Below are 13,827 nucleotides of genomic sequence, written 5' to 3' on the forward strand. Positions count from 1 at the left end.
TATAGGTCTCACTATCCACTAACACTACTTTAACTATCATTCTCATTTTCTCCCTTACTTTACCATACCATTCTTCTTCTCTCTCTTACTTTACTAATTTTGTTTTAATTCTCGTGTCATATTCATTGCCCATATTTTTATGAGACGGAGATAGTATATACTTAGAAACACAAAAGATAAAAATATTACTAATGTTTTAGAAAAGAATTAAAATCCTTTACAAAATAATTGAGAAATGATAAAAATCAAATAAATGTATTATAAAAAGAAGAAAGCGAATTTTTAAAAATGAATGCATTAGAAATTTAAAAAGTATATAAAGTTAAATATATTAAAAGATTAAGTTTTATAAGAAAGAAACTATAGGCAATGCATTTACTTTAAATGCAATAATACTAGTAAAAGTAAAAACGTTTGAATTAAATGGAGCAGGAGATAGTAAAAGTAAATGGAGTACATTTGAAATTGAGTAGGAAAAGAAAAAACGCTCTTATGCTCGAACCCGCATCAAGAATGGGAAAAGTAAGTTGACTACTGCTACGCCAATAAACAGAGATGATTTTAAACAGATCATATACCGTATTAGCAATGAACGTTTGTTCTATGCTAGATCCGCCACTGGCTTCTGACTGTGAAAGCTAGGGACAAGACCTTGGTTGTAATAACATGACTAATTTTCTTCATTAGCAATGTTTTTTCATCTCAAATATGTTACCTAACCACTATAGATCTCATCTAAACGAGACCCTATAACTCTTGTTGAAAGGCACAAGACACGATCCCCCTCCCATTCAACAGAACAAGAAAATAACCTGATACAACTTAGCCAATTACAAGATGTTCCTTTGAAAATGGAAACAAAAGATTCAGTGTTTGCAGTAAGCTTTGCAAGCATGGGTGCAGTCATAGGAACAAGGACCTCCACAGTGTAGTGGACAGTCTAATCTCATTCCCTCACACCTCCCTCTCGTGGTGCATTCGCCGAATTCTCTCATCCTAAACTCTTCACTACCGAAATCTCTCTTCTCGTCGGCCATATGACGATTTCCTCTTTTTCCCGAATGCTTCGTGCATTGACATCTCCAATAGCCAGCCCCACCTCCACCTCCACCGCCACCACTACTACCGCCGGGGCCTCCCCATCCCCATCCACATCCTCCTCCCCCATACACCCCTCCACTACCACTGCCACTGCCACCACCTCTTCCTTTATTCCTCTCTGGGAGCTGAGCCTTTCCCAAAGAAGCAACATTGTTGGGAGGATTGTTGGTAATTTGTTGTGCTCTCACTATAGCAAACAATAAAGCTAGCAACATCAATCTTTTTCCTTGTATGCTCTCCATTGAGACTCTTTTATTTCAACCGGTTAATGTCTCGCCTATTTGTATGCGAAAACTCTAAGCACAATCAGAAAATAAAATACGAATTAGGTATGCAATGAACCCAACTTGCCGATTAAGGGATCATAAAGCTATGTAACTAACAGAACTAACGAAAGCAATCAATGTATGTCTCAGTAGGTGGGAGTGTAGATTGTCAAAGAATTCTTTGGTTTCTTCTTTGTCCCCACCAAGAAAAGGAGGCCTATTTAGTGAGAGAATAATCATACACTTACTTGCATTGGTAATAATCCTATGAACCAAAGAAATAATTTATACAATATATAAATATGTAAAGCAAAAATACCGTACTCAACCTGATGGTTGCAAACTTGTTGTCTACTTCAAAAGACAGATACGTGTTGAAGTTGAGATGTCATAATCAATGCATAATTTTTTTATTAAACGTAGAATCTCAGCATTGGATACAAGAAATCACAGTTTTGGTGTTTTGAATAAAAGAGATATTCAGTATTTTTTTGATGGATCTAGATGGAAGAAAAGGAAAATGCCCTTTCCCACCACCCTATCCCCCCTCTATTTGAGACTTAAACCAAGATTCTATTGTCTTCCGCCCATAAAATGGCCATTCTCCGAGCACTGGCAGTCTTGAGTTCGACAACAACCACCGTAGCAATCTATATTCTTGATATTAATTGATTGAAGGCTACATGGAAACATAGCCATAAAATTAAGGTCAACTTACCAAATATAGTAAAAGTAAAATCAGACATCTATTGACCAACAGACAAAAAAGGAAAAATGGAACTTATCATGGCAGAAGGAGGAATTATGTTTCAGCCATATAACTATATCTATATAGTTAGGGTTGATGAATTTTGCATTTGTTCGACAGAGGACGAAACACGCAGGAATACAAAGATCTGCCATTCCAAATTTCTACCACGCTAAAAGGTCGATATAGAAATAAAAAGTGGACAAGGTATACGTACAAACCAACCATAGTGAGGGGGCTATACCATGTCCCAAATTAGCAGTAACAACATTGGGGAAGAGATTACTGAAAAAAGAGCATCTCTTTATCCCTATATATACGAAATCATGCGACAGTACATCTCACAAATCCTTTATTCATTCATTACATAAAATCACACTGAGCAGTGAAGCCGGTTTGAGTACGCTTACCATCCTCTCTGAGAACCCGAAGAGTGTCCATTTAACCTGTCGAGCACAGAATTAAAATCGATAGGCTGACCACTCTCTTCCAGCCTCTGAATGACACCAATAACATGGTCGCTTCTGTATCCCATGTTGCCCAGTTTCTCAATCAGCTCGTTGTAAGGATGGCCGCGCATGGGCTGAGGTGTGCCTAACATGTTATTGCTAGGAACACGAGGTGGATTCTGAGGGGGGAAGCTATTTGTCGGATAAACATTTTGTTGGAACTGAGGCTGTGGAGGCAGATGATGCGCCCTTCCTGATTCACCATCGAAAACCATGTATGCATTCCCAGGAGGAAGTTGTGGATGAGGGCCACCAGGCATGTAACCATCCCCTGATTGTGCTGCGTACCCAGCCTTGTGTTGTTGTGTAGGGGCCTGCTGTTGAATTGGTCTGGCAGGTGCACCGTACCCATAAGGTAATCCATCAGAGCCTGCCGAACCAGGTTGGGATGCTCCTGCGAACGATACCTGCATATGCATGCTTCCAGGAGCCACTTCAGAAGGAGATTGGTTTGGCTGACCAGAAGAATAGGAAGAGTAAACCAGTGGAGAGGAGGCTCTAATCTGTGGCGGCAAAGCAGACTGTTGGGATGGTTGAACAGGCTGCTGCTGGGACCACTGTTGCGGATATGACTGAACCTGCGGTGTCATATTTCCCTGAGGCTGGGAAGGCCGTGGTGCCATCCTGGAGAGATCTTGAAGTTGAGGTTGTGCCGGCAGGTACTGAGTCTGAGATTGTTGGGATGGGGGTATATTGGTCATTTGTTGAGGAGGCAAGCAATATGACGCCATACTCTGGGGAGGCATGGATGACTGGGGTGCAACTGAAGGATGCTGATGCTCAACTGGCCGTGGATGGTGAGAGGGCTGTGGAGCTACTTGATGAGGTACAAGTGCCAATTGTTGATCATGAAAATTTGACGAGTTCTCAGCATTTTTAGGTTCAGAAGCAGGTGCAGAAGTTCTCTCCTCATGCTGTTGTTTAGTGTTAGCTGAAGAGGAATCCTTTTGTGCAAGCTGAAGTTTGGCTAACTCCTTCTGAGTATCAGCAAGTTCCTGCTTATCTCTTAAAATCTGCACAGACCTGTGCACCTGTATTCCAATAATTAGTTCACTTAGGAAGGATGGATACGAATCATTGTAATGCAGACAGGAAGAGAGATTGAAGAGGAATATCTAACTCTAACTTGGTGGTTACCAAATGACCTTTTGTTAGTTTACAATGATGTAATCTTGATATGCCTAGTAGAAAATATAGTAATTGCAGTTCCAAGAAAAAAATTCAACAAACAACTCTTGTAGAAACAGGCAGAATGCCTGACCACAAATATCCGACAAAGGAAGCGCCATAGATTATAGACTTAAAATTTGAAAACAAAATATGTTCAGATTCAGTTTCCATGAAATCAAGATTTAATTGAAAATTTTGTTCTTACATTTTACTGAATTCTCCAGAAATGGTGAGCAAGGGGGTTGGCACTGACAAACAATAGCCCATGCCCGTATGATAAAAAATGGGGCATAAATATAAATGGTAATAATATATAGCAAAATTAATGGCAACGGGTACCTCTTGAACATGCTTTTCTAGAGATCTGAGCTTTGACTCTGCCTCTCCGTGATCACGAACCCAGTCAGCGCGCATTTCTCCAACTGATTTGTCTAGATTGTAACAGTATAATTCCAACTGTGACAGCCGCGAACTAATTCCCTCAAGAAAACGCATGATATTGTCAGTGTACTTCTTCACGCTGTTTTCAACGCTGGTGATTACATCTTGACTAAATGAAGCTTCTTCAGGTGTAACATAAGTTGCAGCAGAAAATACAGATGATCTCGCCATCCTGCTTTTGTTGAACTCCTGTTCAATCTAGAGCAGAGACAAGTTACAACGCTTGGTCAATCTCAATCCAAAAATAAATAAATAAATAAATTAGCAGTGGATTCAAGCACAGAAATTAAAACACAAATTCCTACCAAAACTAAGCTGCCGACTACAACCTAACAAGAAGAAGGCAGGGACAGGATATTGCTCGGCAAAGAATAGGCACTCGACAAACCATCGAAAGCTCATGAAATTTCAATGCTTTTGTTCCCTACTTTACTAGCAGATAACAATTTAATCTGGATTGCATTCTATGAATACCAAGGCTTCTAGATTTCTTCATACAAATCCTTCTGAATCGACTCATACAGGCACATCAATATAAGCTTGATTGTAGCCGAAAGTTTCAACAATCAGAAGCAAAAAAGTTTAACAACCGCAAAAAACACACTATATCCATTGAAATTGCAGAGCCGATCACTCTCACACAACAGAAAACAGTCAACACACCTATAATAAAACAGAAAAACCTAAATCAAGCATAAGAAGACAATAGAGGAACGAGAGCAAAGGAGAATAAGTAAAATATACCATGGAGGAATTGGGTGCAATGGAAGGATCGGTGTGGATACCATTATTTCCGTCCTGATTTCCGTAATCGTCGTGGGAACAAAGGATATCATCGGAGCCGAAATCGAACGATTTTGAACCGGAAGTAGGGGCGCGACCAGTAGAACTCGATGCCATAGCTACTAGGGTTTTCTGAGAGAGAAATGAATTGAGAGATGGAGCTTTGGGGAGAAGGATAGAAAAAAAATACTAAGCTTACCTGAACTCTTTACTCAATGTCTCAATTTTTAAATTTCATCAAATTTGTACTGGCACACAAATTTTAATAGATAATTAAAAAGGAAGTGAGATGGAAAAGCGAAAAATTATTAAAGTATTATTAGTAAAAATTAGGTCACCTCATTGTATAAAAAAAAATTCTAAAATTAAAATGTGCACTATTTTTATACGACAGACTAAAACAGAAAGAGTATATACTCTTATGGGATAAAGAAGTAGTATTTATTAAATTTTTCTATTTTTTCTCTTTATTTCGTTTATTTTAAAATTTTTTACTCCGTCCCACAAGAGTATGCACTCCTTACGTTTTAGTCCGTCCTACAAGAGTAGTTCACATTTTAATTTTGGAAATTTTTTTCTCTGTAATAAGGTGGGCCTTGTAGGATGGACTAAAATAGAAAGAGTGGATACTCTAGTGAGACGAAGGAATAGTATTGATTAAATTTTCTATATTTTCTCTTTATTTCTTTTATTTTAATTTTTTTTTCAATCTATCTCTTTTTTATTAGTTACACATTAAAACTTTAAAATATTGAGAAATACAATTTTGACATTAATCAAAGTATCAAAACTGAAGTATGGACCACCCATTGCAAGTAATCATTTTTTTCCTTATATGTTTTTTAAAATTTAAATACCCCCTTCTGTCCACTGTAGATGACAAACTTTTTTTTTTCTCAACTAAGTTCACTTATTACTAAAATTATAAACCAAATTTATCGTTATTTTAATTCTTTTATGTTATTTTACTCTCTCCATTTAACATACAAAATAAAGTTGCATATAATCACGTGTCGCTCAAGAAAGGGGTCATCTTCCTTAGGATAGAGGGAGTGGATCATTCTACCTATAAAAATGATATCATTATGTAAAATATATCTACATTCAAATACACCACTCGTCCCAACCATGAAGCGCAACTCAATTGGTAAGTCGTTTCCCCTCTAAACAGATAGATCAGGGATTCGAGTAATCACGAGGTTTTTTTTTTTTTTTTTTTGAGAAACAGTCGTTTCTTATATAGGTCATCCAAGATTTACCAAACATGTAAAAACTCAACAAAACTAGGAACGAATACCACAATTTTCTAATCCGTGCAAAATTTCAAATATCGAAGGATCCAAAGCAAACAAGAGAAAAGACAGCGGTTCCAATGACTCAATGATCTCCGGCCAAATTTTTGATGATGTCCGAGTCACTTGGGTCAACTATGCTAAGGCATGAGACACGGAAGTACTTTCCACATGCCGTCCCAAGATCAACATTGTTCCCACCGTAATGATGAACACCAATTTTAGCAAGCATTGCATAGTACTCAATCTCAGACTTCCTCAATGGTGGACAGTTATTCGATATCAATATCAATTTTCCCTTGAAATTCCTGAGAGTCTTGAGCACAGTCTTGTAGCCAAGAGTGTACTTCCCACTCTTCATCACAAGAGCGAGCCTGTTGTTGATGCTCTCATGAGTCTTCTTCGTCTTCTTTCTGAGGGCCACTATGGTGGAATCTGGGAAGAGCTGCGGTGGCGATTGGAGGAGAGCTCGAGTAATCACGAGGTTAGATGGAGAACCATTGTTGATCATCTTTAAAAAGAAAAAGAAAATACATTACCTGTCCCTAAATAAGAGTCGTGTTATGCCATTTCCGTCTCTCCCTGAATAAGAGTCATATTTTGAATTTACTAAATTTGGATATTAATCTCATTGTTAAAAAATATTACACTGCAATACCTTTATTTTCATAAAAATAAAATCTGACCTAACCCTCCACCCCCTCATTTGAGATTCAGGCAAACCCTAATCTAATATTACATGCCCTTTATCTCCTTACTCCTGCACCCCTCACTTGTGAATCAAAACTCTAATCGGTGCATCGCCTCTTCTCTCCTCTCTATCTCCGCTTACGTCCCTCATCAGTCGAACTTCAAGGACAACGATTCATGCTATTCATGGGATGCTACGTTGATACGCTCGGATTTTGCACTGTTTTAAGACCATTATTTGGTCCGTTTTTTATGTCAAAATCGCTCTACACGTCCATTATTTGCATATTTTGTCTATTTTGGTATTTTGACGTGTTTTGTGAGAAATGTGCATAATTGAGCCGAAAAAGGGAGCCAAAACACAAAGTCTGAAAATCTGGAGGCGAGCCGGCGCCCGGCGGGCAGATCACTGCAGCAGTCTGCCTCAGAAAAATGCGCTTGGAAGAGAAGTCTCGTCCGGCGACCGCCGGAAGTCGTGCGGCGGTCCGCCGCCGAGGGAACAGACTCTCTGGACTCCAACGCGGCGACCGCCGGCCAAGGTGCGGCGGCCCGCCGGAGAAAGGCGGCGAATCCGAGAAGCCCTAGATTTGCGCCCAGATTTACCATATTTTGGAGATCTTTTCCTTCTACAACAAGGATTGGTTTTTCCCTATAAATAAGACCTCAAGCTTCATCAAAAAGAGAGAACTTCTACTTGCAAAATACTTCATAGAGATTAAGACCTAGAATACTTCAATTGTGTAAGGAGTTGGAGAAGGATTTCAAGAACATCAAAAACAACAAGGATTCAACCTACAGGTTTTATTTGCTTTAGTTTTATGTTCAAATTATCTTCCCTTCAATCTATGTTTTTAGCTTATTTAATTATGTGTAACTAAACTCATAGGATTCTAGGGATGTGTTAGTAACGACTTTGGTTATACGAATTCCTTTTTCTATTTAATATCCGTTTTGTTTTTACTTTGTTTCTTCCCTAAGTATTCTTGATGCTGCATGATTGAGTGACACAATCTTGTATGATTTAATATAACTTGCTTCATAACTGTGATAGAGTTCTAGCGAGTTAGATTCACTTAGTAGACACTACAGTTAGCTTCCCTTAAACCGGCACTGTTAATTGAGAGTGAGGACTTTTCAAGGGTCTTAGGCGCTTTTTGGAGTTACGTGTTAGGATTGACAACCCTAACTTTGTAATCAACGTTTGTATCGCATGGGCATAAGCTAGGTGACTCGTCCTTTCAAAGTAAAAACTGTGCTAGGGTATTGTAGTTAGAATTTTGTATAACCATAACTGTGAATACACATCCCTGGGATTCCCTTATCTCTATCGTATTTCTCCTTGTTTTATTTGCTTTTAGTTGGTCTATGCTTTTTATTGTTTTTAGTTTTCCAAAAGTTTTCAAAACCTACTTGTTTTTCCAGATAGTAATCGAGTCTTAGTAGAGGATAGACACTTTGTATTTGCCTTCCTCGTGTTCGATATCCGGTACTAACCTTTAGCTATACTATATATACTCTGTATACTTGCAGGTTTATTTAGTGTTAATAAAAAGTGCATCATACGTCTGATTTCGATTCGTTGCAATCTAACAACAGTGTCTAATACGAGCATATCTACATCATATCTTATTATTTGTTCTGTATTATTAAGTTGGCATATCTTTCCCTTATATTTAGTTTCTTGTTCCTTAAGCTAGGGTATATTGGTCATCTTTTAATGACCAATATTTTTTTGGATGACACGAAATCCGCACGAATCCGACACGACCGATATTTTTTTGGATGACACGAAATCCGCACGAATCTGACACGAATCTGTTTGGGTTGAACCTGATAAGAACACGATGATTTGGGTTGGGTTGGGACCCGATAAGATTGGGTCGATATTGGATTGACCCGATAGTGACCCAATCCGCACGATTTTCCAGCCCTATGAAACACCACCCGAGGGGAGTAACGGCTCGGAAACCCTTATCAGTGTCATCCCATGGCTTTAATGGATCCAAAATTGAATCACCGGTCGAGGCCTTTCACAAATTAGAAACCCAACCTTTATCATTGTTAAACCCTTATCAGTGTCATCCTATGGCTTTAATGGATCCAAAATTGAATCACCGGTCGGGGCCTTTCACAAATCAGAACTCAACCACCATCCCAACCCTTTTACTCGTCGGAAAGATGGAAAAAAGATATCACATTTCTTTCTTTGGAAAAATGTAACGACCCGCCATTCTAGGGTACAATAATAATGGCGATCGCTAACTAGGAAGACTTAAATGCAACAAGTTCATAGGCTAGGGCTTCATTTAAAGGAAATTTACCAAAGCATTTAATGAACAATTAAATAGGAGAAGAATAATGCCTTAGCAAAGGAATCCAACCAAAAAGGCTATCGCAATAAATGCTTATCAAAGTTTCCAAAATAATTCCAACTGTTCCATATCCAAAAATTCCCACGAAATAAAAGTATTCATCCCAACCAAAAGATCACAAGTTTTCATAATATATAGCGGAAGCGATCAAGAGAGAAGTGAGGCTATGTATGAAGACACAACGACACTTAAGGTTCCAACAGATCATGTTATTATTTCCTACTCCGTGAAATATTTGAATTTAAATCATAGGCTAATTTAATAGCCTAGAATTCGAAATTTCCTACTATTGCTCTTCAATTTTCGGCTACTCCAACAAACAAATCTCTCCAAATCTTTTATTATTTAATTGTTGGAGTATATCTTAACCTCTATAAATAGGAGAGAAATCCTAAACCTAAATCAATAGAAACCGCCGCCCCACTCCTCCATATTTTCGAAATCTCTCTCCCCACTCTCTCCAAAATTTTCTTCTACTTTCTTCAAGATTTCTTCATCAATTGAGAAGAATCCAAGTTGAAATTCAAGAGTTTATTGAAGAATCAAGGCTATAACTTGTTTCTACCGTTCGTTCTTTTGGAAAAGGTACTTTAATTTTGATCTCCTCTTCTTCTACCGATTAATCGGTGTTCTTGAGTCCACATGCATATAGATCGAGTGAATAGAAAATTAATCGGTGAATTTTGGGATACATGTGTGAGTGTGTGTGTGCGTGACCGTGTGTGTGTGTGTGTGCACGCCTCGGTCGGCGTGCACATGTGTGGTGTTCGTGTGCGTGTGTTATGTGTGTAGAGCACTCATGCGTGACACGATTTAATGGTGAATTTGGAGTTGTTATTTGAATAAAAATGATATGCTAATCATACCTTGATTTTGGATGATGATATTAAAGATTTATCGAGGGGAAAAAGGGAAACATGGGAACATGCGTGTTTTGAATCAATGTTCGAAACTGATTTATGATACGCCTAATTTAAAGGTGATACTTCGCGCTCTCAGCGTGATAAACGAGGAGAAGAGAATACTTTCGAGCTAAGCCGACGAGGTGGGCTTTCTTTGAAAATAAGGACATTGTCCTAAACTGATATTGATGAGAATGAGATATGTGTTATCATGCCTTGATTTGTTTTGTCGTGCCTATCCCTCGTGGCTATGCCACTATTGATTTAATCGAATTCGGACCCTTGTAGAGCCGCAAACTCTACTTGGATTAGTGTACACCAATGTTAGACCGAGTGTCAGCGTACGGGTTGGCCGGTCTAGTGACCTGGATTGCGGCCGCATTCCTTGTCATGTAGAATGAGGATATGGAAAACGTCGATGAGAAAAATGGTTGCGCGACCGTGATATTGATAAAGAATATATTTTGGTGCCTCGGGTCTTTCTAAATTTAAAACCCCGACGGACACTCGAAAATGGCATGATAATTACTACTGTTGATAAAACTGTTTTCGGCAATGAGTCCACTGAGTATGATTATAGTACTCAGCCCTGCATGTGTTTTCCCTATGTGCAGGTTGAGCGGTCATGAGCGGGCGGCGGTGTTGAGTAGGAAATAATAACATGATCTGTTGGAACCTTAAGTGTCGTTGTGTCTCCATACATAGCCTCACTTCTCTCTTGATCGCTTCCGCTATATATTATGAAAACTTGTGATCTTTTGGTTGGGATGAATACTTTTATTTCGTGGGAATTTTTGGATATGGAACAGTTGGAATTATTTTGGAAACTTTGATAAGCATTTATTGCGATAGCCTTTTTGGTTGGATTCCTTTGCTAAGGCATTATTCTTCTCCTATTTAATTGTTCATTAAATGCTTTGGTAAATTTCCTTTAAATGAAGCCCTAGCCTATGAACTTGTTGCATTTCAGTCTTCCTAGTTAGCGATCGTCATTATTATTGTACCCTAGAATGGCGGGTCGTTACAAAAAAGTTCTCTCTGATGTTAATATACATACATTATTTTCTCTCTCCACTTAAAACACGAAACAACACCTCCTAAAATCCCGTGTTATTCCCCAAGTGTGACATCTATTATGGTACGTAGGGAGTACTATTTTCTCTCTCCACACAACATTCAAAACAACTTCTCCTAAAATCTCTTGTTATTATCCAAATGTGTCATCTATTATGGAACGAAAGAGTAATTCAAATTGGTTTGCAGTTGTTAGTCAAATACCAAAGTCTCTATAGATATGATACTATTACTTACCCATGACTATACTATCTTCGCATAATTCAGTAAAATAAAAGACAAACATATTGAAAACTCGAGTCAGGTATTGGAGTACTCAAAAATATTTTCGGATCATGTGTTCAGATGCACGTTTTGGTTCTTTTCGGGTTCTAATTTCCTTTTTTCCAGCTGCGATTCTAATCCTGTGTTTCTCAGAACAAAAGAGCATCACATTTCAACGTCTATTTTTTCATCAATAAATTTTTCAAGTTGCACTTCTAATCCTACTTGTGGGGTGACACATGCTCCATATTACTCTCATGTGACACGCTTTTAGAAGGGCTTAACACTCTCGGTTGTATGTTTCTTTATCAAGGCCAATAACAACCTCAACGTTTTTATAACTAGTGTTAACCCCGCGCTATGCGCTACTTAAAATATTTTCATTCTAATAATTTATCATTCTAAAAAAATTAAATAAAATAAAAAAAAACAACATAATTATATAAGAAAAAAAGTACTCCATCCTATAACGATAACCCATTACCTAAAAATAGAAACCTCATTTTCTCTACTTTATTTCATTTCTCTTACTTTATTCTCTTCATCTAACACACAAAATAAAAGTGCATAAAATCTCGTGCCGCTCAAGTTATGGGTCATCTTCCTTGAGACCGAGGGAGTATAAATTTAAATAGATTTGAAATGAATTGAACATGAAAATATTTGTTAACTCAATACTAAATATATATAGGTTTCCACAACAAAGAAATATCTCATCCTTAACAACATACGCATTTCAATACTAAAATACTATTAATATGAAATCAATATAAAATATTTGATATAGAACTAAATATATTAGGAGGATCATGATATCGCCATAAAAATATAAAATGATAAACTACGAAATATATAAAAGACAAACATATATAAATTTTAATAAAACTTCACAGTAAAACAATAGTTCGTAAGTTATGAAAAAACTTACTCCTTCCATCCCACCATAAGCGAACCACTTCTTTTGGGGCATGATTTAAGGAATTGATATTCAAAAAGTTAAAGTGGAGAGAATAAAGTATGAGAAAGGGAAAAAATAAAGGAGTGAAAAGAATTAAGTAGGTGGGAAAATAAAGTAAAAGAGAAGATTTTTTGCTTAAAATGGAAATGGCTCACTTATAGTTGCACATCCCCCTAAAAAAAGTGACTCGTTTATGATGGGGCGGATAGAGTGCTTGTAATCAACATTAACACTAACATAATAAGAATAGCAAAATAAAGAAAAAGAATTTACTAAAAAATACAAACACACTCCATTAGAGTGGCACTACTTCTCTCCCCTGCTTATTTCTCCTCCAATCTACCACTGACCCTATCTCAATTTTATTTTCCTCTCCAATCTCTAAATTTTGATGATTTATGCATGTACGCAAAAACATGTACTATAGTTAATGCTCTTCATCTTCTTTGCTTCCTTTTGCCATTTTGTTGACTTTGGATGCTTTCTTTGCATGAAATCTATGGAAGTGACTAAATTCGAGACGATTATGCAATGCATTAACTTCAAAACATTATAGATAGTCAATTTCTTTGAGTTCTCTATTTCTAAAAAAATTATTATAGCTAAGACAAAAAAATTAAAACAACTAATAAAAAATAAAACAAACTAACATTAAGAAAAAAAGCTTAAACATGGACCAATATCACTCAAACGTAACATGATCCTCTAAATAGGATTTAAAAGTGTTGTTTTCCTTTCACCTTCTATTACATGACTCTCTTTCCACAACCTCCGGCTCATGTCTTCGACTCTTTATCTTTCACTCTTTCTCATAGGACTATATCTCCACTACCTGTGTCTCCATATATTAATCACATGAGAACTCTTGCCGTTGACCACTTGAATCCTTTAAGGAAACAGTAAAATTTTTTTATCAAATGTTTGTATTGAAAAAATAATTCCACAATGAAAAAACATGTATTTATAGACAAAACTAAATATTCCAACAATTTTTAAAACCTTTCAAATCCCACCATATATTATAGAAATAAAAATGCATTTATCTAGCTCATCAATAGCAATTAAAATGGACTATTAATTTATAGTTTAAGTCATTATTTAATAAAATTAGTGTAACAGCCGATTCCATGCCGGAATTATATTATGTTTTGTAACTAATAAGGATGTATTAATATGACAACCTTCTTTATTGTAACACTGTAGCACATTTTAGGCCGTTAGATCCGAAGATCGTGTGATTTTCAAGTTGCCATGTGG

The 13,827-nt window shown here is 37.1% G+C and overlaps 1 protein-coding gene and 1 pseudogene across 3 annotated transcripts; both read right to left on the reverse strand.

Annotated features, from left to right (window-relative positions):
- Window positions 1-396: 396 nt before the first annotated feature.
- LOC125222376 (uncharacterized) lies at window positions 397-5,228 on the reverse strand. 3 transcript variants are annotated; one of them, XM_089062854.1, is made up of 4 exons: window positions 4,980-5,228; window positions 4,134-4,433; window positions 2,526-3,655; window positions 397-1,397 (listed from the first exon to the last, which is right to left on the reverse strand). In XM_089062854.1, coding segments are annotated over exons 1-4 (1,587 nt in total). In that variant the 5' UTR covers window positions 5,136-5,228; the 3' UTR covers window positions 397-1,396. The 3 variants fall into 3 exon arrangements, with proteins under 3 accessions (XP_088918980.1, XP_088918979.1, XP_047980892.1); XM_089062853.1 differs by lacking the exon at window positions 397-1,397 and adding an exon at window positions 1,759-2,046; XM_048124935.2 differs by lacking the exon at window positions 397-1,397 and having other exon boundaries at window positions 2,255-3,655; window positions 4,980-5,227.
- A 999-nt stretch (window positions 5,229-6,227) lies between these two features.
- Window positions 6,228-6,821, reverse strand: LOC125223740 (large ribosomal subunit protein eL30 pseudogene; annotated as a pseudogene).
- Window positions 6,822-13,827: the final 7,006 nt, after the last annotated feature.

The sequence above is a fragment of the Salvia hispanica genome, chromosome 1 (assembly GCF_029641045.1).
Source record: "Salvia hispanica isolate PSC_SH4W2 chromosome 1, Shi_PSC_v1, whole genome shotgun sequence".
NCBI classification, from domain to species: domain Eukaryota; kingdom Viridiplantae; phylum Streptophyta; class Magnoliopsida; order Lamiales; family Lamiaceae; genus Salvia; species Salvia hispanica.